At 37.4% G+C, this 24,831-nt stretch overlaps 2 protein-coding genes across 2 annotated transcripts; both read right to left on the reverse strand.

Moving 5' to 3' along the window:
- Window positions 1-17,216: 17,216 nt before the first annotated feature.
- LOC116128290 (alpha-galactosidase-like) lies at window positions 17,217-20,704 on the reverse strand. Its single transcript, XM_031413999.1, has 7 exons — window positions 20,547-20,704; window positions 20,115-20,173; window positions 19,898-19,954; window positions 18,938-19,001; window positions 18,690-18,765; window positions 18,503-18,571; window positions 17,217-17,303 (listed from the first exon to the last, which is right to left on the reverse strand). Exons 1-7 carry the CDS (start codon window positions 20,702-20,704, stop codon window positions 17,217-17,219), a joined length of 570 nt encoding a protein of 189 aa, XP_031269859.1.
- Window positions 20,705-22,265: 1,561 nt separating this feature from the next.
- LOC116128291 (transcriptional repressor ILP1-like) lies at window positions 22,266-24,271 on the reverse strand. Its single transcript, XM_031414000.1, is given in 2 exon segments — window positions 22,266-23,623; window positions 24,178-24,271. Coding segments are annotated over 2 exon segments (1,452 nt in total).
- Between the last annotated feature and the right edge of the window lie 560 nt (window positions 24,272-24,831).

Genomic DNA, 24,831 nt, shown 5'->3' on the forward strand with positions numbered 1-24,831 from the left:
CATTATCAGAATATTACAACACCTTTGAGTTTGAGGAAAAGTTTAGAAAGATGAAAGAAACATGGGAAAACCATGGGAAAGATGTGTAAAGAAAATATGCAAGGGAGAAGTGAGAGATTTTTGAGTAAGAGAAATATACAAGAGTTTTACAAAGCTCCTCCTTCTCCACAAGAAGGTAAAAGGCTTTATTTATATATAAGAGATATATAACCCAAGCAAGACTCATAAATGAGTCATTTAATACGCGACTAAATTTTTTTACTTTTTTACTTTTGAATTTTTTTTTTTTTTAAGCCTACAATACTTGACTTTTACAAAACATACGGAAGATATTACATAGAGTTGGTAAACTGCCATTTAGTCCACCACTGTTTTACATAAAGGACACAACTTTTTATTTTAAGAAGACACGCAAAGCTTTAATTGTCTGATAAGTTGGTAATGTGGCTCGAGTCTTCATCCTGGAAATCGAGACAACCCATTGATTGAATCCAGTCAGCAAGGATTTGTCGAGAAGATGTATCTGGATGAGTATCCAAAGAAATGTTTGGAATCTGGGATGTTTGTCTTGCAGAGGTACTTGGTGCATGCATGTACTGTTGTCGCTTGTATTTATGAAGATAGTAATTACGAGATTGCTAAAGCTCTTGCATGCATGTACTGTTGTTGCTTGGATTTATGAAGATAGTAATTATGAGATTGTTAAAGCTCTTCTTCTTGCACAGTATCTAGCTGTGAGTCTGGGTACCACTATTCTGGATAATCTGAATTGACATCGAATTGAGTAGTGATGGAACGTATGCATGTCTGTTTGGCTTGGAGTAATTTCTCAGTGTAGTCTGGAGGAAAGAGTTCTCATGGAGCATCATCGCGAAAGGATGACCATATTTCATTTGGAATGATCTGATTTCTTTCAAAAAAAGATTTTTAGAATTGATCTAGTCTCAACAGGATAGTCAAACATATTATGGATGATATCATATGGATAAGACCGATGAAATGTGACTTGATACTGTGAAAAATATAGGCCATCAGATCTGATGGAGTGATGTCTATGGAAAAACATGATAGACCATGCCATTTTGGTAGACATAGGACCTTTGTACCGGGCAAGTTGATGAGCAAACACAGATTTTTATTTGTCTAGGGTTTTGAACCATCTGAGAAAAGTCATCAAAGAGCGTAATTCAGAGGTTGAGGATGACTGATATTGGGAAATTATTTTCAACATATGATAGACCGGGAATTGAATGTCAATGTGGTATTAGTGTAACATATACCAAAAGAACCATAATAATTCTTCTGGAAATATGATATCAAGACTTGGAGGTAAACAAAAGATTTTTTGAAAGGGGTAATCCGGATGGACACCTAACATATCATACATGGATTGTTCACATTTTTCAATGCATTGAATCTGATAAGAAAACATGAGGGTGGTAGCATTTTCATCAATGGTACGAGTTCGAACAAGGTCATCGAATTCAGGAGGTATGTCTAGAGTATGGTTTGGTGAAGAAGATGATGAACAGGAACTAGACCGGGTTAATGGTTGGAACATAAAACAAGGAAGAGGTTTGAATTAAGGGTTCATGAAACCGACTTGTTCAGTTTTAGGTCTGGATAGATAATCTACAAGGGTGTCAGTGTGACCTTTAATGTGCTGGACGGTGAAAGAATATTTGCTGAACTATTTTGCCCATCAAAGTAATTGTTGATGCGAAACCTTTTGTTGGAGTCCCACATCTACTAGGCATGCTCAAGCCTATTGGGTTATGAGAGGGGGTAATCCTCCCATTCAACAAGACCTTATTGGGTGGGGAGTCAGGCCCACCTCAAATTCTATCATGGTATTAGAGCCTAGGTTCAGTTGAGCTGAGCGCTTGACCAACGAGTGAAGAGTTAGAGTCAGCAACTACCTCCAATAACAGGCATGACCCAACATATGAGCTTGGCCGTGAGGGGGAGTGTTGGAGTCTCACATTGACTAGGCATGCTCAAGCCTTTTGGGTTATAAGAGGGGGTAATCCTCCCATTCAACAAGACCTTATTGGGTGAGGAGTCAGGCTCACCTCAAATTCTATCACCTTTTACTTGTTGAATCGAAGCATTTGATCAGAACACTTCATATCCGTTTCAACAAAGAAATGATGTCCAACAAGGTGGAATTCAAACCTTTCAATGACTTTTTTTACTGCTAATACTTCATTGAAAGTAGAATGATAATGTTGCTGGTGTGGATTGAATTGTTTACTATGGTATCCACATAAATGTCGTACCTTGTCATCATCTTGTTCAAAAAGCACTGCACCCCAATGAGTGTCACTAGCATCCGTCTGAAGAATTCGTTTCCCAAAAGAAGGAATCTTCAACGGCTGTGTATGGAATGATGTGCGCTTGAGACTATTGACTGCATTTGTTTGCTTTTCAGACCACGAAAGAGGATTCTTCTTAAGCATCTGGGAAAGTGGAGTGGTAAAACGAGAAATGTTGGGAATAAAACTGCACATGTAATTGGTAATTCCCAAGAATTGTTGTATTTCTTTCTTGGTTGTGAGAATATTTGAGAATCTTTGCAACTCATTAGCAATATGAGGCTGAAGATCATACTTGCCGTCAGCAATCACCATACCAACAAAATCAATCTTTGTTTGCCTTAACTGCATTTTTTTCTCAGAGAGCATAATACCATAAGAGTGTATGATATTAGCAAATTCACGAAGAAGACGTATATAAGTGCGTTTGGTTCATTATTTTGGATAGGATTTTGAGAATAATATTGGGTAGTTGAATAGGGGAGTATTACGAGGTAAAATTTATAAATCAACCCTTAGGTTAAATAATTTAATTAAACATCCCAATATATAAAATGACAAAAACACCCCCACCACCTGCAGTGCCAGATTCCGGCCACCACCGCTGAAATCTAGCCGAAAAATTGAGTTACGACATAGAACAGTCAGATCTGTGTCGTAACGCGTCAATATGACCTTTTTCGATCAAATACACCATGGATCTTGCCGTAAAAGGCCAGATCTGCGGCCAAATGTGGCCGTCGACTGTTGCAAAGGTGCAGCTTTGGCCGTCGTTTTCGGTCAACAAACAACCATTTCTTTGGCCATCACTAACGGCCAGATCTGGCCTTTTCCGGTCATATCCATTGTAGACTTGTTGGTTATTCACCATTGTGACAAATTTCGGCTACCATCGATGGTGGTTGTCGGAATCTGGCAAGAATGGGCGGGTAGGGGTGTTTTTGCTAATTTTTAAACTTTTTTTGGGGTATTTAGTGAAATTAATGAACTTAAGGGTTCTAAAAGTAATTAAAAAAATACACTAACATTTCTGGAATAATGTGCCAAACAATATTGGGGGAATAAGATTGAGAATATGAGTAGAAATATTGAACCAAACGCACCCTATGAGATTCCTCATCTTTTGAAAAAAGAAGGATATCATCGATATAAATGAGACATTTATGCAGCAGAGGAGCAAATATCTTCGTCATGCCTTTCGGAAACAGGGAAGGAGCGACCTTAAGTCTAAAAGGCATGACCATTCACTGGTAGTGTTGGTTGGGAATGCAGAAAGTAGTCTTATGACGATCATCAGGATGAATTCGAAGTTGCCAAAATCCAGCTTTGAGATCAAATTTGGAAAACATCTTTGCATTATAGAGATTTGCAAAAAGAAGTTGTTTGGAAACCAGAAGAAATTTATCATCACGGAGAAAGAAATTCAATGGCTGAAAATTGATAACAAGTCTAAGTTTTCCTCTGGTTTGTTCAGCACGTTTATTGACATAAAAGGCTTCACATGCCCATTAAGAATCTGTGGATTCGATCAATCCTTGAGATAAAAGCTGAGTACATTCTTGTTGGGCTAGAGTAAGATGTTCTGGTGACATGCCTGAATGACTAGCTTTAGTGAGATTGATATCTTCGCTCTTGATGAATGGAAGATGGATAAGGAAATCAGAATTCTTTCATAATGGATGAGCACATTTAGTGAGAAAATCTGTATGAGAATCTACACAAGAGCATGAAATAAGCTGGGTTTTGATCTGCTCAATAGGATTGCTGTCAATCTGGAATAAATTAGTCTGAGTGGTCCTGGATTAGAAAAACATCTTGTACCGAACACCATTAGTGAGGATTCTAAGTTTATTGAGTTTAGAATAAACATCAAAACCTAGAACCATATCTTTGCCAGGTAAATCAGAACCAAGAACTTTATGAAAAGTAAAACATCTTGGAAAAATTTGGATTTTAATGGTTTTACTTATCAGATGAGTAGTGAAAGTGTCACTATTAGCAGTGTAGAAAACTTCCTGATGAGGTTTCCACTGAGAGGATTGGAGGATCTTAAGGTTGATAATAGTGCGAGTAGAACTAGTATCAAAAAATGCTATAACTGAAATGAGATTGGAATATTTAGTGGGAAAGATCTGAACTTTTGTTGTAGGTACGTGACATGAGAAGGTTAATGATGGAAGGGATTGTGCTGTTTGTTAGATATGGTAGAAATAGTGACAATCATTTGAATAATAGAACTCAGTATCAATGGTTGCAAACTGGAAAGTAGTGTTTGAAGTGGGTTCTTCATCCATTGAAAACCAACTTTCAAAATCATCATCAAAAAAATCTATATCTATGAGCTGAGAAAGCTGTTGCATCATTTTGACTGACTATTTGGGTTTGTTTGGACAATTTTTGGCAAAATGATCAGGACGGTTGCACAAATAACACCGATTAGATCGTTTGCCTCTGTGTTTCATTTTTCGAAGAAACTTGCAGTGCTTGAAATGTCGCAATTTGCGTCTGGCAGGAGCATTAGGTGGAGAAAACTTGATGCGTTTGGAATGAAACTTCTTCTTAGTAGGACAAGAACATGAGCGATTTGATTTGCACTTGATCTGCAAGTCTGGTCTTTGATAGACATTTGTCAGCTGCTTAGAACGTTTCAGATAATCGTCAAAAAATTATTTTTGAGAACAGAGCTTTTCCAGAGCGAGAATGACAAACTAATAAATTTCTCCAAGAGAAGTGGAACCAAGTTGTTTGTTTTGGGACTGCATAAGCTTGGTTGCTTCATGACTTAGGGATTCTGGAATAGATGCTAAAAAAGCTTGCTCCATGTTAGGATCATCCATACCCCTAAGTGTATGATATCTTTTTACCATCTCTTTGTAATGCCTGTCAAGATCTTTCTTTTTAAGAGAACAACGTCGCATCTTAAAATATTCTTCTTTGACCTGGTCCTCATAAAGGTGAGGTAATCCACGAAATTCATCATAAAGGAGATATAGAGCTTGATTAATATCTGGTATTTGAATGAACAAATTTTGTCTATACCCTTGAAGACTTATCCATCAATCACGGAGAATGCCACCAAATCTAGCTGTAAATTGTGTAAGTACAGTAGAGACTTGGGCATTAGGTTTACGCATTTCAGCTTGTAACCAGGCTTGAAATTCATACATCCGAGTTCTCCATTTGTGTGGAGGAAGATCATCAACAATAAAAGTGTGGAGCTTTGCTGAAACTATATAAGAGTCACGCTCAGCCGTAGTATGACGGGATTGTCGATACATAGGCGAAGAGTCTGGAATGGAATCATCACCTTCAGACATCTCATCATCAACCTTAGAAACACCAGGTGGTTTTAACGATTCGGGTTGATGGGTCATCAATTGAGGATAAACATTAGGATGTTGATCATAAGTATTACTTTCAGAGTCAAAGCCATTTTCAAAGGATTCATCAGTCGAAGGTACATCAGCTTCTGATTCTGTTTGGAAGGTAGATAGAGAATCCTGAGAAATGCCCGAAGCTGCAAGACGTTGCCTTTCTGCCATGTTTCTAAAAAAAAAGCTTATAAAATTGGAAGAGACGGGGTTTTCCGAAGAGACAGGATTAGTAAATGTTTGGCGATCTTCCATCATCATCATTATTTGCATTGGAGCCTTGTTCTTAGATAAAGGACGATGAGGCTTAGGAGATGGAGGATCTTAATGATTGGAAGAGAAAGAATCAGGTATATCATCGTATGGTTTCTGCGTTTTAGCATAATATTTTTCTCGCTTTTTTTATTCTCGTTCCAGCTTGATCTTTTTATCACTTTCTTTGCGGAGCTTGGCATATAACTGTTTAGTGTTGCCAAAAGCCTGAACAACACAAAAATGTATATGAGGTGAGACCAAATGTTGACTAATCTTTGGGAAAGGTGAAAAAGAGGGTTGTGGCGTGGATCCATCAAGCTATATAACTTTGGAAGGAACCACTTTTGGTTGTTGAATCGCAGTTTCTTTGAGAGAAGGAAAGTCTGTGTCATAATTGAAATGTTGTCTTGTCTTTTTGGGTTAAAGAGATTGAAGCATCATAATGGACTGAACAAGTGGAGTATGAACAAGGGTGAATGGGTTGGTTTGTTTTCTTTTGCAATCCACCGGAGACCCTGCTGATAATATGGTAAAGGTTGTTTAAAGTAAGGTGATTTAGCAGGTTTGGATAGTTTTAAAGGTGATTTGGGTTTAGGTTTCGGAGGGATTTCCCATGAAGGATGATTGGATGGTGATTCTTTCTAGGCTGGTGGAGAATATTTGACATAATAGTCAAATTTACTAGATGGTTGACCAAGAAGGCAAACTTCAGGATCATGGTCTGCAAATCTAGAGTGAAGATCTTTTTTACTGCACCGAGCTGTTTGTTTTTTCCATCTGGAAAGATAATGCTCATCTATTTCCCAAATAGGATCATCACAACAATCCAAGCATTGACAGTCAAGATTAAATAGAGTGTGACCAGTGACTGGATCAAATTGATGATAAACAGATCACCAGATTGTTGAAATGAATGAATGGAAAGTCCAGGTTCCCGTATAACTGTAGCTGGTAAGACTGGAGTGATCATGAATTGAGTTTGTCGAAAACTCAAAGGTGGAGCACTGGGAGCTGCTGGGAACTTAAATCTGATAGTTGTTGTTCCGTCACTGTTATCATGCATGGTAGATTCTATAGAAACCATTGAAGTTTTTTTTTTTTTTTTTATTAAGAGACTCATAACTCATCACACAAGAGTCGAGTAACAATTTAATCACATCATCTCTGGAAATTTGCTTGGGAATATTTCTACAGTGATGAGTATTCTGAGTGTCAATAGTAAGGAGCAGCACATTAGTAGTCGTAGGTATAGCGAGATCAAGAGCATTGTCTTGGATTTGCTAAAACATATGATAATGCAAAGTAGCTGCAATACTTACTGGATTTAAATCTGCACCAACGATCTGTAATTGAACTTTAAAAGCTTTGGGGCAATGGACATCAGAAAGAGACATATTAAAATTAGGAAACAGTGTCATAATGACTGTCCTAGCATTCAAAGTTGTATGTGTCATCCCTATACAAGCATGTTGATATTGGACAAATCTAGTGTCCAACAAAGCAATTAGGACAGAAACTGGGAGTCATTTTCTGCCATGATAAGATAGAGCTAGCCGGATAGCGCCAAAGTGTACATGAGAGTATCTTTCACGGATCCATTGAGTAATGGATTCTTGAAGGATTTCCAAAGTAACATATTGTTCTTGGGTTATGGCTGGAATTTAACACTTGTCAAAAATACTAATATGGACATACTCTTTGATTGGCTTTCTGGAAGGTCTTATAAGAGTTTTAAAGGTTTTAGACAAAGAAGACAAAGACTTGGAAAAGGTTGTATAAGGATTTACAATGGGAGGGATAACATCTTGGATTTTTTGATTTTCTGGGATATAAGATATTTCATACAAACTATCTACTTTAGAAGAAGATCTAGATAAGCTTGCATTTATGGGAGCAGGAAACGTGGATAAAGCTGAAGAGGATTCCATATGTGTGAGTTCAACCTCTTAGATGTGTAATACCACCTCAAATGGTAAGGATAGCGCAAGACCCAAACATTAAACATAAAATAAAACATAAAACATAACCAAAACTTAAAGGAGCCAATATTCGAGGGGAGGTAGTCCTCCGTACATGTAGAAATTAGAACCAATAAGTAACTTAAAGAAGTCAGTATCCGAGGGGAGGTAGTCTGCCGCACATGCAGAGATTGGAATACATAAGTGGTGTGGCTCTGATACCATACGGATTGCTAGACCTTAGAGATGCTGTCAGAAGATCGTGGAGTTTATGCATGTAGGAAACTATGATAGCCAACCTAAGCGAAACTAATCAACACAACAATCGATCAAAATCATGGTCAAGACCCTCATTTTATCCCACACACACGTACACCCACACAACTTCTAACATCATCTAAAAGAGCTAGTGAAAATTAAACACACCAAGAACATAAATGAAGAACATATATATTAAACATGTCAAAGAACGTAAATTAAAGACATATATGAGATCTTTTGCTATCTTTAACATTATCAGAATATAACAACACCCTTGAGGTTGAGGGAAAATTTAGAAAGACGAAAGAAACATGGAAGAACTATGGGAAAGATGTGTAAAGAAAATATGCAAGGGAGAAGTGAGAAATTTTTTTAGCAAGAGAAATATACAGGAGTTTTACAAAGTCCCTCCTTCTCCACGAGAAGATAAAAGGCTTTATTTATATATAATAGATATATAACTCAAGCAAGACTCATAAATGAGTCATTTAATACATGACTAAACTTTTTGACTTGTCTCTTTTTTTTTTTTTTTAGCCTACAATACTTGACTTTTACAAAACATACGGAAGATATTACATAGAGTTGGTAACCTGCCATTTAGTCCACCACTATTTTCATAAAGGACACAACTTTTTATTTTAACAAGGCACACAGAGCTTTAATCATCTGACAAGTTGGTAACGTGGCTCGAGTCTTCATCCTGGAAATCGAGACAACCCATTGATTGAATCTAGTTAGCAAGGATTTGTTGAGAAGATGTATCTGGATGAGTATCTGAAGAAATGTCTAGAATCTGGGATGTTTGTCTTACAAAGGTACTTGGTGCATGCATGTACTGTTGTCGGCCGGATTTATGAAGATAGTAATTCGTATAGTATTAGAGCCGTACCACTTATGGATTCCAATCTCTGCATGTGTGGAGGACTACCTCCCCGCGGATATTGGCTTCTTTAAGTTACTTATTGGTTCCAATTTCTGCGTGTGCGGAGGACTACCTCCCCTCGGATATTGGCTCCTTTAAATTTTGGTTATGTTTTATGTTTTATTTTATGTTTAATATTTGGGTCTTGTGTTATCCTTATCATTTGAGGTGGTATTACACATCTAAGAGGTTGAACTCACTCATATGGAAACCTCTTCAGCTTTATCTACGTTTCTTGCTCCCATAAATACTAGCTTATTTAGATCTTCTTCTAAAGTAGATAGTTTGTATGAAATATCTTATATCCCAGAAAATCAAAAAATTCAAGATGTTATCCCTCCTATTGTAAATCCTTATACAACCTTTTCCAAGTCTTTGTCTTCTTTGTCTAAAACCTTTAAAACTCTTGTAAGACCTTCTAGAAAGCCAATCAAAGAGTATGTCCAGACTAGTACTTTTGACAAGTGTCAAATTCCAGCCACAACCCAAGAACAATATGTTACTTTGGAAATCCCTTAAGAATCTATTACTCAATGGATCCGTGAAAGATACTCTCATGTACACTTTGGCGCTATCCGATTAGCTCTATCTTATCATGGCAGAAAATGACTTCCTGTTTCTGTCCGAATCGCTTTGTTGGACACTAGATTTGTCCAATATCAACATGCTTGTATAGGGACGACACAAACAACTTTGAATGCTGGGATAGTCATTATGACACTATTTCCTAATTTTAATATGTCTCTTTCTAATGTCCATTGCCCCAAAGCTTTTAAAGTTCAATTATAGATCGTTGGTGTAGATTTAAATCCAGGGAGTATTGCAACTACTTTGCATTATCATATGGTTTAGCAAATCCAAGACCATGCTCTTGATCTCGCTATCCCTACGACTATTGATGCGCTGCTCCTTACTATTGACACTCAGAATACTCATCACTGTAGCAATATTCCCAAGCAAATTTCCAGAGATGATTTGATTAAATTGTTACTCGACTCTTGGGTGACGAGTTATAAGTCTCTTAATAAAAAAAAAAAAACTCCAGTGGTTTTTATAGAATCTATCATGTATGATAACAGTGACGAAACAACAACTATCAGATTTAAGTCCCCAGCAATTCCTAGTGCTCCACCTTTGAGTTTTCGACAAACTCAATTCATGATCACTCCAGTCTTACCAGCTACAGTTATACGGGAACATGGACTTTCCATTCATTCATTTCAACAATCTGGTGCTCTGCTTATCATTAATTTGATCTACTCACTAGTTACACTCCATTTGATCTTGACTGCCAATGCTCGGATTGCCGTGATGATCCTATTTGGGAAATAGATGAGCATATCTTTCCAGACGGAAAAAACAGACAGCTCGGTGCAGTAAAAAAGATATTCACTCCAGATTTGAAGACCATGATCCTGAAGTTGGCCTTCTTAGTCAACCATCTAGTAAATTTGACTATTATGTCAAATATTCTCCACTAGCCTGGAAAGAATCATCATCCAATCATCCTTCACGGGAAATCCCTTCGAAACCTAAACCCAAATCACCTTTAAAACTATCCAAACCTGCTAAATCACCTTACTTTAAACAACCTTTACCATGTTATCAGCAGGCTCTCCGGTGGATTGCAAAAGAAAACAAACCAACCCATTCACCCCTTGTTCATACTCCACCTGTTCAGTCCATTATGATGCTTCAATCTCCTGAACCCAAAAAGACAAGACAACATTTCAATTATGACACAGACTTTCCTTCTTTTAAGGAAACTGTGATTCAACAACCAAAAGTGGTTCCTTCCAAAGTTATACAGCTTGATGGATCCACGCCACAACCCTCTTTTTCACCTTTCCCAAAGATTAGTCAACCTTTGGTCTCATCTCATATACCTTTTGGTGTTGTTCAGGCTTTTGGCAACACTGAATAGTTATATGCCAAGCTCCGCAAAGAAAGTGATAAAAAGATCAAGCTGGAACGAGAACAAAAAAAGCGAGAAAAATATTATGCTAAAACGCAGAAACCATACGATGATATACCTGATTCTTTCTCTTCCGGTCATTAAGATCCTCCATCTCCTAAGCCTCATCGTCCTTTATCTAAGAACAAGGCTCCAGTGCAAATAATGATGATGATGGAAGATCGCCAAACATATACTAATCCTGTCTCTTCGGAAAACCCCGTATCTTCTAATTTTATAAGCTCTTTTTTTAGAAACATGGCAGAAAGGCAACGTCTTGCAGCTTCGGGCATTTCTCAGGATTCTCTATCTACCTTCCAAACAGAATCAGAAGCTGATGTACCTTCGACTGATGAATCCTTTGAAAATGGCTTTGACTCTGAAAGTAATACTTATGATCAACATCCTAATGTTTATCCTCAATTGATGACCCATCAACCCGAATCGTTAAGACCACCTGGTGTTTCTAAGGTTGATGATGAGATGTCTAAAGGTGATGATTCCATTCCAGACTCTTCGCCTATGTATCGATAATCCCGTCATACTACGGCTGAGCGTGACTCTTATATAGTTTCAGCAAAGCTCCACACTTTTATTGTTGATGATCTTCCTCCACACAAATGGAGAACTCGGATGTATGAATTTCAAGCCTGGTTACAAGCTGAAATGCGTAAACCTAATGCCCAAGTCTCTACTGTACTTACACATTTTACAGCTAGATTTGGTGGCATTCTCCGTGATTGTTGGATAAGTCTTCAAGGGTATAGACAAAATTTGTTCATTCAAATACCAGATATTAATCAAGCTCTATATCTCCTTTATGATGAATTTCGTGGATTACCTCACCTTTATGAGGACCAGGTCAAAGAAGAATATTTTAAGATGCGACGTTGTTCTCTTAAAAAGAAAGATCTTGACAGGCATTACAAAGAGATGGTAAAAAGATATCATACACTTAGGGGTATGGATGATCCTAACATGGAGCAAGCTTTTTTAGCATCTATTCCAGAATCCCTAAGTCATGAAGCAACCAAGCTTATGCAGTCCCAGAACAAACAACTTGGTTCCACTTCTCTTGGAGAAATTTATTAGTTTATCATTCTCGCTCTGGAAAAGCTCTGTTCTTAAAAACAATTTTTTGATGATTATCTGAAGCGTTCTAAGCAGCTGACAAAGGTCTATCAAAGACCAGACTTGCAGATCAAGTGCAAATCAAATCGCTCATGTTCTTGTCCTACTAAGAAGAAGTTTCATTCCAGACGCATCAAGTTTTCTCCACCTAATGCTCATGCTAGACGCAAATTTCGACATTTTAAGCACTGCAAGTTTCTTTGAAAAATGAAACGCAGAGGCAAACGATCTAATCGGTGTTATTTGTGCAACCGTCCTGATCATTTTGCCAAAAATTGTCCAAACAAGCCTAAATAGTCAACCAAAATGATGCAATAGCTTTCTCAGCTCATAGATGATCCAAATCCAACCAATTTTCAACAACAAACAACACAAAATATGCCCTAAACTTAAGCTCAAATTCGGCCAAACACAAATGGAAGCAATGTNTTCTTTTTCCAGGTGTATATATGGCTTAGATGCTCTGGAGAACTCATATTGGCACTGCCTGGGCATTCTGGATCAGTTAATTGTGTGAGCTGGAATCCAGCAAATCTTCACATGTTGGCTTCAGCCAGTGATGATCGTACAATTCGAATATGGGGTCTAGATCACTTAAAAATGAAGCACAGGGAACAGAGCAATGGTGCCATCCACCATTGCAATGGAAGTAGTCACAAGTAACAATTGCTATACTTTTAAAATTCCTTGGGAGTGTCAGACATTAATGTTCTTCTTTAGTTCATTAACATTTGTGTAAATTCTTTGATCATTTGTTTTTGTTCGTTGCATCCATGGTAGACAAAAAGCAAGTTATTAATGCAGCTGCTGTCTGCCAATACTTGGATCTCACTGGTTTTATTCTCAGCATATATGCATACTGCGCCTAATTTCTTCACACAAAATATATACTTGTATTGCCATACTTAAGCTTACCAGGACATTTTTTCTTTAAATATCCCTTTACTATATTAAGCTCATCTACATCTATGTTATAAGAAGTTAAGATATAACTAATTTTCTTGTTCAATGGTCTTGTGTTGACATTTTAGTCTCCTCATCGGCAAAATCTAAGCTCTTTTGTTTCTGGTATTTATTTTCATGTAGAAGCACACATTGTCTTGCTTATTTCCTACACTTTTTGTCTTTCAAGAAGCATTTGCCATAAGTTGGGTATTGAAGACATTCAGTGTTACAAAATTTTGCTTCTGCTATCCCATATTCATTAACAACCGTTCAACTATATGTTTTGCATGAATTGCTCCCTTGATTTCATATCTTAAATGAAGCCCTGAGCTCTCACAACGCCTGAATCCTGATACACTGCTTTGTATTTGCTTAATTACAGACCTCATTGTGAAGTTTTTAGGTTTTTTAAACACTACACTTATTTTTCTTTTGTTATTATTGACACGAAAGAGAAGAGGTTCATGCTTTATGCCAAAAGCTTAATTTGTGAGTGGAGTCAGTACAAACATCTTGCAAGCACTAGCTTCCACATTGGTAGTCAATTTCCCTTGAAATTTTGTTGGAAGAGTAGTATGCTGAAATTAGAAAATTAGAATTTGAGTTAGACTCAAAGCAACAAAAGTTTCCTTTAAACTTGGGTTTTACGTTTACCTCCCAAATATCTCTTGCTTCAACAACCGTGTTGGTTGAATTAAAGCCAATGTCATCCCAATGTGCTGTCATCTTGGAACTCCATGGCTTTCTGTTCTCCAAGAGAACAACTATCCTATCTCCCGAAAGAGGACCCGCCCATATCTGTGAAACTGATATTGCATTAGGCAAAGGTCAAAAGAACGGGTAAAGTTAGCGAACCAGTAAATGCCCTTGGATCATGATCCAAGGGCTGATAATTGCTTGATAAGAATGCCAAGATAGTAACATGACAGATTTTTTGAAGTTAAATTTCATGGTATACATAAACANTTTTCTCTTGGTGGACTTGAGCTTCCTTTGTTGGGCTTGGGCTTGGAATGGTTTGGGCCGAAGTGCTTGGGCTCTCTCTCCCCTTGGGATTTGCTTGGGCTTAATCTCCTCCAATGTTTTCCACTCTCCACAATCCAAGTGTTTTAGGACTTGGAATGCAATTCTTTGATTCAACCGAATTAGTGTTTTAGGACTTGTAATTCCTTGTCCACTCATGTTTACAAGTGTTTTAGGACTGGTAAACATATCAATAGATATAGATTTTTCTGATGATGATTTTGAAAGTTGGTTTTCAATGGATGAAGAACCCACTTCAAACTCTATTTTCCAGTTTGCAGCCACTGATACTGAGTTCTCTTATTTAGATAATTGTCACTATTTCTACCATATCCAACAAACACCACAATCCCTTCCATCATTAGCCTTCTTATGTCACGTACCTATAACAAAAGTTTAGATCTTTCCCACTAAATATTCCAATCTCATTTCAGTTATAGCATTTTTTGATACTAGTGCTACTTGCACTATTATCAACCTTAAGATCCTCCCATTCTCTCAGTGGAAACCTCATCAGGAAGTTTTCTACACTGTTAATAGTGACACTTTCATTACTCATCTAATAAGTAAACCCATTAAAATCCAAATTTTTCTAGGATGTTTTACTTTTCATAAAGTTCTTTGTTCCGATTTACCTAGCAAAGGTATGGTTCTAGGTTTTGATGTTTATTCTAAACTCAATAAACTTAGAATCCTCCCTGAGGGTGTTCGGTACAAGATTTTTTCCGATCCTTGACCACTCAGCCTAATTTATTCTAGATTGACGGCAATTCTATTGAGCAGATCAAAACTCAGCTTATTTCCTGCTCTTGTGTGAATTCTCGTGCATATTTTCTCACTAAATGTGCTTATCCATTATGAAAGAATTCTGATTTCTTTATCCATCTGCCATTCATTAAGAGCGAAGATATCAATCCCACTAAAGCTAGTCATTCAGGCATGTCATTAGAACATCTCAGTTTGCCCAACAAGAATGTACTAAGCTTTTATCTCAATGATTGATCGAATCCACAGATTCTCAATGGGCATGTGAAGCTTTTTATGTCAATAAACGTGTTGAACAAGCCAGAGGAAAACTCAGACTTGTTATCAATTATCAGTTATTGAATTTATTTCTCCGTGATGATAAATTTCCTCTGCCTTTCAAACAATTTCTCTTTGCAAATCTCTATAATGCAAAGATGTTTTCCAAATTTGATCTCAAAGCTGGATTTTGGCAACTTGGAATTCATCCTAATGATCGTCATAAGACTGCTTTTTGCATTCCCAACCAACACTACTAGTGGACAGTCATGCCTTTTGGATTTAAAGTCGCTCCTTCCCTGTTTCAGAAAGTCATGACGAAGATATTTGCTCCCTTGCTACATACATGTCTCATTTATATCGATGATATCCTTCTCTTTTCAAAAGATGAGGAATCTCATATACGTCTTCTTCGTGAATTTGCTGATATCGTACACTCTTATGGTATTATGCTCTCTGAGAAGAAAATAGAGTTAGGGCAAACAAAGATTGATTTTCTTGGTATGGTGATTGCTGACGGTAAGTATGATCTTCAGCCTCATATTGCTAACGAGTTGCAAAAATTCCCAGATGTTCTCACAACCAAGAAAGAAATACAACAATTCTTGGGAATTGCCAATTACATTCGTAGTTATATTCCCAACATTTCTCGTTTCACTACTCCACTTTCCCAGATGCTTAAGAAGAATCCTCCTTCGTGGTCTGAAAAGCAAACAAATGCAGTCAAGAGTCTTAAGCGCACATCATTCCGTACACAACCATTGAAGATTCCTTCTTCTAAGGAAAGAATTCTTCAAACAGATGCTAGTGACACTCATTGGGGTGCAGTGCTTTTTGAATAAGATGATGACAAGATGATGACAAGGTATGACATTTATGTGGATACCAGAGTGGACAATTCAATCCACACCAACAACATTATCATTCTACTTTCAAGGAAGTATTAGTAGTAAAAAAAGCCATTGAAAGGTTTGAATTCCACCTTGTTGGTTATCATTTCTTTGTTGAAACAGATATGAAGTCTTTTGATCAAATGCTTCAATTCAACAAGTAAAAGGTTCCACATCAACAATTACTTCGATGGGCAAAATGGTTCAGCAAATATTCCTTCACTGTCCAGCACATTAAAGGTCACACCAACACCCTTGCAGATTATTTATCCAGACCTAAAACTAAACAAGTCGGTTTCATGAACCCTAGATCCAAACCTCTTCCTTGTTTTATGTTCAACCATTAACCCAGTCCAGTTTTTGTTCATCATCTTCTTCACCAAACCATACTCCAGACGTACCTCCTGAATTCGATGACCTTGTTTGAACTCGTATCATTGATGAAAATGCTACCACCCTCATGTTTTTTTATCAGATTCAATGCATTGAAAAATGTAGACAATCCATGCATGATATGTTAGGCATTCATCCAGGTTACCCCTTTTAAAAAATCTTTTGTTTACCTCAAGGTCTTAATATCATATTTCCAGAAGAATTATTATGGTTCTTTTGGTATATGTTACACTAGTACCACATTGCCATTCAATTCCCGGTCCATCATATATTGAAAATAATTTCCCAATATCAGTCATCCTCAACCTCTGAATTACGCTCTTTGATGACTTTTCTCAGATGGTTCAAAACCCTAGACAAATAGAGATCTGTGTTTGCTCATTAGCTTGCCCGGTACAAAGGTCTTATATCTACCAAAATGGCATGGTCTATCATGTTTTTTCCACATATATCACTTTATCAGATTCGATGGCCTATATTTTTCACAGTATCAAGTCACATTTCATCGGTCTTATCCATATGACCTCGTCCATAATATGTTTGACCATCTTGTTGAGGCTAGATCAATTCAAAAAATCTTTTTTGAAAAAATCAGATCATTCTTGATGAAATATGACATCCTTTCGCGATGATGCTCCGTGGGAACTCTTTCCTCCAGATTATACTGAGAAATTACTCCAAGCCAAACAAACATGCATAGGTTCCATGACTACTCAATTCGATGCCAATTCAGATTATCCAGAATGGTGGTACCTAGACTCACAGCTAGATACTATGCAAGAAGAAGAGCTTCAGCAGTCTCGTAATTACTATCTTCATAAATCCAGGCGACAACAGTACATGCATACACCAAGTACCTCTGCAAGACAAACATCCCAGATTCCAAACATTTCTTCGGATACTCATCCAGATACATATTCTCAACAAATCCCTGCTAACTGGATTCAATCAATGGGTTGTCTCGATTTCCAAGATGAAGACTCGAGCCACGTTACCAACTTGTCAGACGATTAAAGCTCTGCGTGTCTTCTTAAAATAAAAAGTTGTGTCCTTTACGTAAAATAGTGGTGGACTAAATGGCAGTTTTCCAACTCTATATAATATCTTCCGCATGTTTTGTAAAAGTCAAGTATTGTAGGCTAATAAATGTAAAAAAATAAATAAAATAAATAAAAAATAATAATAATAAAAAAGACAAGTCAAAAAGTTTAGTCATGTATTAAATGACTCATTTATGAGTCTTGCTTGGGTTAATTATCTCTTATCTATAAATAAAACCTTTTATCTTCTCGTGGAGAATGAGGAACTTTGTAAAACTCTTGTATATTTCTCTTGCTAAAAATCTCTCACTTCTCCCTTGCATATTTTCTTTACACATCTTTCCCATAGTTTTTCTATGTTTTTTTCATCTTTCTAAACTTTCCCTCAACCTCAAGGGTGTTGTAATATTCTGATAACATTAAAGATAGCAAAAGATCTCATGTATGTCTTTAATTTATGTTATGTGACATGTTTAATATATATGTTCTTCATTTATGTTTTTAGTGTGTTTAATTTTCACTAACCCTTTTAGATGATGTTAAGAGCTGTGTAGGTGTACGTGTGTGGGGGATAAAAGGAGGGCATTGACCATGATTTCGATCGATTGTTGTGCTGATTGGTTTCGCTTAGGTCGGCTATGATAGTTTCCCACATGCATAAACTCCACGATCTTCTGACAACATCTCTAAGGTTTAGTAATCCATATGAATCTTATTGTTTAATGCTAAGTTTCACCAGCAAATCATATAAATTCAATTAGAGCAATTGCAAAAATACCCAAATCAACTCACCTTTGGGTACAATGGATAGCTATAGCTCAAGTGGTAAAATGAGTGGTTGAGCACTGGAATGTGTGGTTAAGGTGTATGGTTCTAGGTTCGAATCCTTTAACTTACAAGATTTAAGCAAGTAATCAAGGCAACAGGACCCACTGTTGGTGGGATCGAGTCGCTTGTCAGGATCGAGATGCGATTTTGCTTGCAGACACCCATTATTTTAAAAAAAAAAAAAAATTACCCAAATTGGAACNATGGTTGGTCTTGTGTCATCATTGTAACAATTGTCATACTTCAAGTAGTCAATTCCCTGCTTAAAGGTACACAAATTACTAACTTCAATCATCTTCGACAAGAACTGGAAATTAGAATGATCAACTTCAAGCATATATGATGAAAGATTATGTTTGCGCATTCAGCATGCATACCCACGAAGCAAAGGTTGTAGCATCTTGTTTTTCATGGCCGATTGAACCTGGCATTTTCCCTGTACATGTTCGGTACCTTTACAAGTATGGAGACAAAAGGAATTGAAGGTCATTTTAATGTGTGTTTTAATGAAAAATGGTACATCTTCTCATGCAAATTTGACGCAATGAATTCTTGAAAAGCATCAGGAACTTGTTTAAATGATTTTCACACAGAATATTAGCAGGAAAAAATGATAAGAACTCACCCTGAATCTGCATAAATTCCTGACTTCAGACCTTTGCTGTGCACATAATCTGCAAGAGCTTTAATTTGATTTCATTTGATCCGGTTGAACCAGCGGTCTGACATTATTCTAGCGGTCTAATAACGGTCAGAAGTGATTTAAATGAAAATACCGGTTTTTAACACTTAATAAACCGTAATCATTGACGAAACCTGGTTGAAGCACCCAGTCCGATCATTGGAAGAAAGAACTAGAAGTCATCCACGTATATTTTATGTCAAAGTTTTTTGAGTCAAATGAGCCAAGTCTCTCCAGTAAAATTCGATATTAATTATTGACCCAACAATTAGTGAGTAAAAGTCAGTTTCTGCAAGTGTTTACCATCCAATTTCCAAGTCAACTAGCGTGTCTTGACGGGTAACAGGGATGACTCAATCGAAGAAGTGATACAAAGACTGTTAGTATTAGTTATTGTGCTCTTTGTCATCTTTCATTTTGTCCTTCTTTGTTTAGCTAAAGAAGGAAAGAGAATCAATCCAAAATGTCCACGTTTCTTACTATATTATTTTGTACAAATTTTTTTATAAAATTCCTTTATCTTCAAATAATGGTATTAAAGTCAATTTATTCAAATCTCTCTCTAAACCTGTGGGGTTCACATAGTATTAAGCCACCTACACTGAGCACGAAGGTCCCCGAAAAGAGTTGTTTATATGTGTATTCTCTGTCAGCCTCTTTTGCCGCGTTGCTTTCTTTCCAGAGCTCGTGAATTTTGCAGAAATTTTGAAACTTCTTCGCTTTACGAAGCAGAGTCCATCGCTTTCTTTGAAGAAATTACTCCTTTCGAACTTCATCTACTAGTTTATTCGACTGCAAGCAAGTAATCAAACACTCTTGNCAATTGACTAATTGATAAGAAGATTATTTCACCTAGGAATGAATAGCAAGGTGCTTTAGATATTTCCCACACCAAGTTGTTACCTATGTTGACATACTGATATCCAAGCTTGGCTAGTCCACTTGATACTAGGGCATTAGCTGTTGAAGACAAAAATTGAAGCATTATAAATATTGCATACATATATGTAGTAACTTGATGCAAAACACTTGCTGGTAATCTGAGTCTATCGATGATAACAAGATTGGTATATTATGGCATGTTTAGTTGTATTATCCAAATAAACGATCAAGAACTCACCTGTTTCTCTAATGATCTTGTCGTTAATCTGGCAGTGGAAGTGATTCCAACTATTCCACCTACGCCATAGAGTTAAATTGCTTGAGGATAAACCATTATTGATAGAATATTGATTTTATCACAAACAAATATGTTATAACAAAACCATAATCTTTTATTTTGTAAGTACTGCAAAATTAGAATAATAGCGTCTCTAGCATGGAGAAGAAAAACAAACTGAAAACAGAGTACACAGTTTCACTATAATCAGGCGAATATACTCTTCAGTTCCATAGCAGAAAACAACATCTAATTATATAACTTGCACCTAAAACAACCTGCTCAATATTAACTTCTCTTACACACTATTATAAAAGAAAATGGCAAAGACAAAATAGTTGTGCAGAAAAGTATACAGGTTGTCAATTTGCATGATAGGATAATGATGAATACCCCATTGGAGGAGTGAGACCGAGATCGTTGCGGAGCAGAATTCTCCCACCAGGTCCATTGCTGCTTGCAGAAAGATTAGATGAAACTAAATAAGAATGGTTGAAAGAGAGGCTGAAGAGAAGAGAACTGAACATAGGAGCAAGCAGGGAGAGTAGCATCTATCCATCGTCTCTCACTTCCAAATCAGGTATCCATGGCCCAAGTATATAGCTACAATGCAAAGCTGTAGAAATAATAGATAAAAGTAGGGCAAACGACATGTTCCCACCCGAGGTTTAGCGAAATCCCAACTTGGTATCGCTGGTTGCATTTATTCCAGATTCCACCCTTAATCTAAACCCGTCTACTTTATTTTAACAATTGAGGGTAAAAGCATCAATGTACTCCACATCTCAAATCTCTCTCAACAAACGCCCATTGTCGTGCCCGAGCCACTTGTTTTCTGTGGATCCCAGCCGGATTTCTCACCCAAACTGACGGAAATCATCACCCTAAGCCCAATTCCTTTGCCCCAGCCAATAGGTTTGTGTTCGCGCGACTGGTTGGGGCAAATGGCCGAACAATTGGTAGGCGTTTTGTAAAGGGCAGGTGAGTGATGTCTGGAGATCGAGAAAATGGCCAAGGGGGTTTGTACAGTCAATCCATAACACAAAAAACCCCAAATCAAACCAAAATCCAAAACAACTAAAAAAAAAAAAAAAAACCATACACGGTGGCAGGTTGTGCTATCATGGATGCCAATCGGCGAGTTGCCAGGAGGTGGGGTTATGGTGGTTTTGAAGAGGAGGCACCGGTAATGCTAGGAGTGGTGGCGGCGGGAGTTTCGGCTGCCGAAATCGGCCAGAATTTGGCTGAGAATTCTGAAACCCTAACGTAACGGCAACCGGCAATCGGTGAGAGGAAACAAGCAGGAATTGGGGGTTTTGGTCAATGAAGGGTGGGGATGTCGATCGTGGGGTCGAGGAAGGCCAACGGCGACGGGAACTACCCAAATCGGGCCTGAGTTGTGGATCGCACGATTGGAAATTCGCGTAAAAACAGGCCAAATCTGGCCAAGAAATCGGTCGTTCAGGTTAGGAGGTAAAGGAATTGGGCTTAGGGTGATGATTTCTGTCAGTTTGGGTGAGAAATCTGACCGGGATCCACGGGCGGCACCGGCAATGGGTTGAGAGAAATTTGAAATGTGCGTACTTTGACGCTTTTACCCTTCAATTGTTAAACTAAAGTAAACGAAGTTAGATTAAGGGTAGGAATCTGAAATAAATGCAATCAGGGTACCATATTAAAATTTGGCTAAACCTCGGGTGTCATAAAAGCAAAACTAAACATGCTGCAGGCTGCAAACACCTACCATCTATAATATTTGGAGCTACAAATGATTCTAGTGTGTGAATAGATTATGAATATAAGAGAAAAAAAAGATTTGATTCAACCAAATGATGAAAACCTTACTAAACGACTGGAGTGGCTATACCTAGAGATGGAATAGTTGGGCACCGAACCCCATATTTATAAAAAATTATCAAGTTTTTTCATCACTCTGTAGACTGAGCATATAAAGCATTGAAGTGCTATTACACGCGCAATCTAGTGAAGCACGCTTCCACTTGAGCCAACTTTTAGCATCTTTGCCCACCAAGGCTAAAAAAATAAAGTGGATTAAAGTCATTAACTAATGTAATTTGGTCTATCACTGCATTATAATTTTATTCTAAATATTCATTTGTATTGGAAGTATGTGTACAAGGCACTCAGATCCTCGGTCACACCAGCCAAATGCTTCTTCTCCAGAGTCTTTCATAATGATAGCATGTAATCAACCAATGGTTGCAACTTACGGCTGCGGCTTCCAGTGATGCTTGAACCAGACCAGACCCCAGATAAAGAAGCAACAATTTTTTCGGTTCTCATGATTGCATCATGAACATTTGATGTGATGCTTCGAACATGTGGAAAAACATTTCTACATAAAATCTCATCAAGGACAAGCTCTTCTAGAATTGGCAATGCCAGGATTTCTTTCCACAAGCAGATATTTCTTATCAAACGAACAGACATCCTAAATCGGTATGCTGCAATCCGTGCTGCATTGGGAACAGCATTCATTAAAAGAGGGCTCCATGCAAGGACTGTAAGGTTAGAAACAGCTTCAGCCAGACAGGTACGAATAGCAAGTAGTAAATCTGCTAGTGCCTCACTGGAAGTAGGAACATAGGTGACAACCAAGCTTGTCGCAGAAACAGCATTCTTTGTTTCTCTTGTACTAAGCATGTCCCAGCAATGAGCAATTTCGTGGTGCAGAATTGGAAGTGTAACCTTTTCAACCAGCGTAGGAACCAGGTTCGCATCAGCATCATCCGGGGTAAAATCTCTCCCATCTTCTGGCAAACTATAACTGAATAGTAAAGAATGCCATTTCATATTAGAGAAATCAGCATCCTCGTGTAGTGGGTCCCACTTTACGAGCTCCAACCTTACAAACGGAGACAAAATTGTGGGAGCACTTAGGGACATGTAAGCATCACGATGGCTCGATGAATACTCTCTCTTCCATTTTTCAAACCTTTCTTTAACCAATGAAAGTTGGGAATATTCCTCAGATGCATCACTGAAAATCTCATCAGCATGCTGGAACACCAATTCACGGTTTGACTGGTATGTAGAACTCTCACTATCACTTTCATCAGTACTTGATTCTCCTTCCATTTTCTGATTGGAACTGTCAATATCCACGGATGACAAGCACTTTGACTCAAATCGAGCTCTCCCACATTGGCGTGCTTCAGCCCTCCGTGTCATATCCATCCGTTTCTGCAGGTTCATATCTCTACCAAATTCATCTAACTTCACTGGTAAATTTGTTTGTTCTTTAATGGCAGAAGATGCCGCCTGAGCTGCACTTTTGGCAGCTGCAATCATTGCAGCATTGTTGCAACGGTCGTTGAATACTGCGATAGCTGCTTTCACAGCTGCTTCTACCTCAATCATTTCATCATCATTATCGGCAGCCCTTCTCTCCAATAAGGTGGATGCATGTTCTTCATGGAGCTTTTGCATCTGCGCTTCAAGTTCCTCTGCTGAAAGCAAAGAATATTACAAAACACTTACAAGTACAAGTTCAGGTTCACACGAAAAAGAAACTATTAGATGTAAAGGGTATTAATGCAATTTACTCTTGCTAAGCTGAGTTAGTTTAGAATGAGTGAGTTAGTTCACTCTTCAGCTCAATAAGTAACTGAGCTGCTATGCTGTATATAAAGAACAGTAACACGTTTAGTAAAGACACGAATTCATTTTCTCAAAACTCAGTTACATTTCTTTGCTTCCTTGTTTATTAACATGGTATCACAGCAACAGAATCTCTAGCCCTAATCTGAGAACGAGTCGATTCGAGTGAACCTCTTTAATTTACATAAGTTCAATCAGCTTGAACACTTGATTTCTTTGTTTCATCCTTCGAATTTTGTAGTTCGAAATCTTGAATTAGTTTTTTTTTTTTTTTGGTTCAACCTAAATTCTTAGTCGATTCGACTTGAATTTGATTCTAGATCAATCAATTTGATAATTAGTTAATCAAATATGCCAACATCGACAGAAGAACTTACCATTCAGTCGATTGACTCCAATTCACCCCTGTATGTCCATCCATTAGATACACCAAGCTTTATATTGGTTTCTGAACAACTCGTTGGAGCTGAAAAGTACAACATCTTGATTCGAGCCATGACGGTCTCTCTCTGTGCCAAAAATAAACTTGGATTTGTTAATGGTACTTGCACAAAATCGACTGTACATTCTAGCTTGGCTCCACAATGGGAGAGATGTAATTCATTGGTGCTTGCATGCATCTTTAATTTAGTCTCGAAAGAGATCTTTAATGGTATAGTTTACTCTACAAGTGCTTCACATGTCTGGCAAGATTTGAAAGAACAGTACAACAAAGTAGGTGGTACTAGAGTGTTTGGGTTGCATCGGGAAATCGTTAACCTAACTCAAGGAACTAACTTTGTAGCCNTAGATTTATAGTATGATTACTTAATTAATTATAATATTCCATTATAAACATTAGTACAATACTTAATTAAATAATTAGAAATTTAATTAATTATAATATTAAATTATAAATTTATAGTATGATTGTTTAATTAATTTAATTAATTGTTTGTGTTTTGATTTTGATAGAGGAATTTTATGTGAATTGTGATGAATCGATGGCAAAAGCATATTTGGAGCATCTGAATCAGCAGAAATTACTGCATTTTTTGATGGGATTACATGAGTCCTA

Source organism: Pistacia vera, unplaced genomic scaffold (genome assembly GCF_008641045.1).
Source record: "Pistacia vera cultivar Batoury unplaced genomic scaffold, PisVer_v2 Contig199, whole genome shotgun sequence".
Lineage (NCBI taxonomy): Eukaryota > Viridiplantae > Streptophyta > Magnoliopsida > Sapindales > Anacardiaceae > Pistacia > Pistacia vera.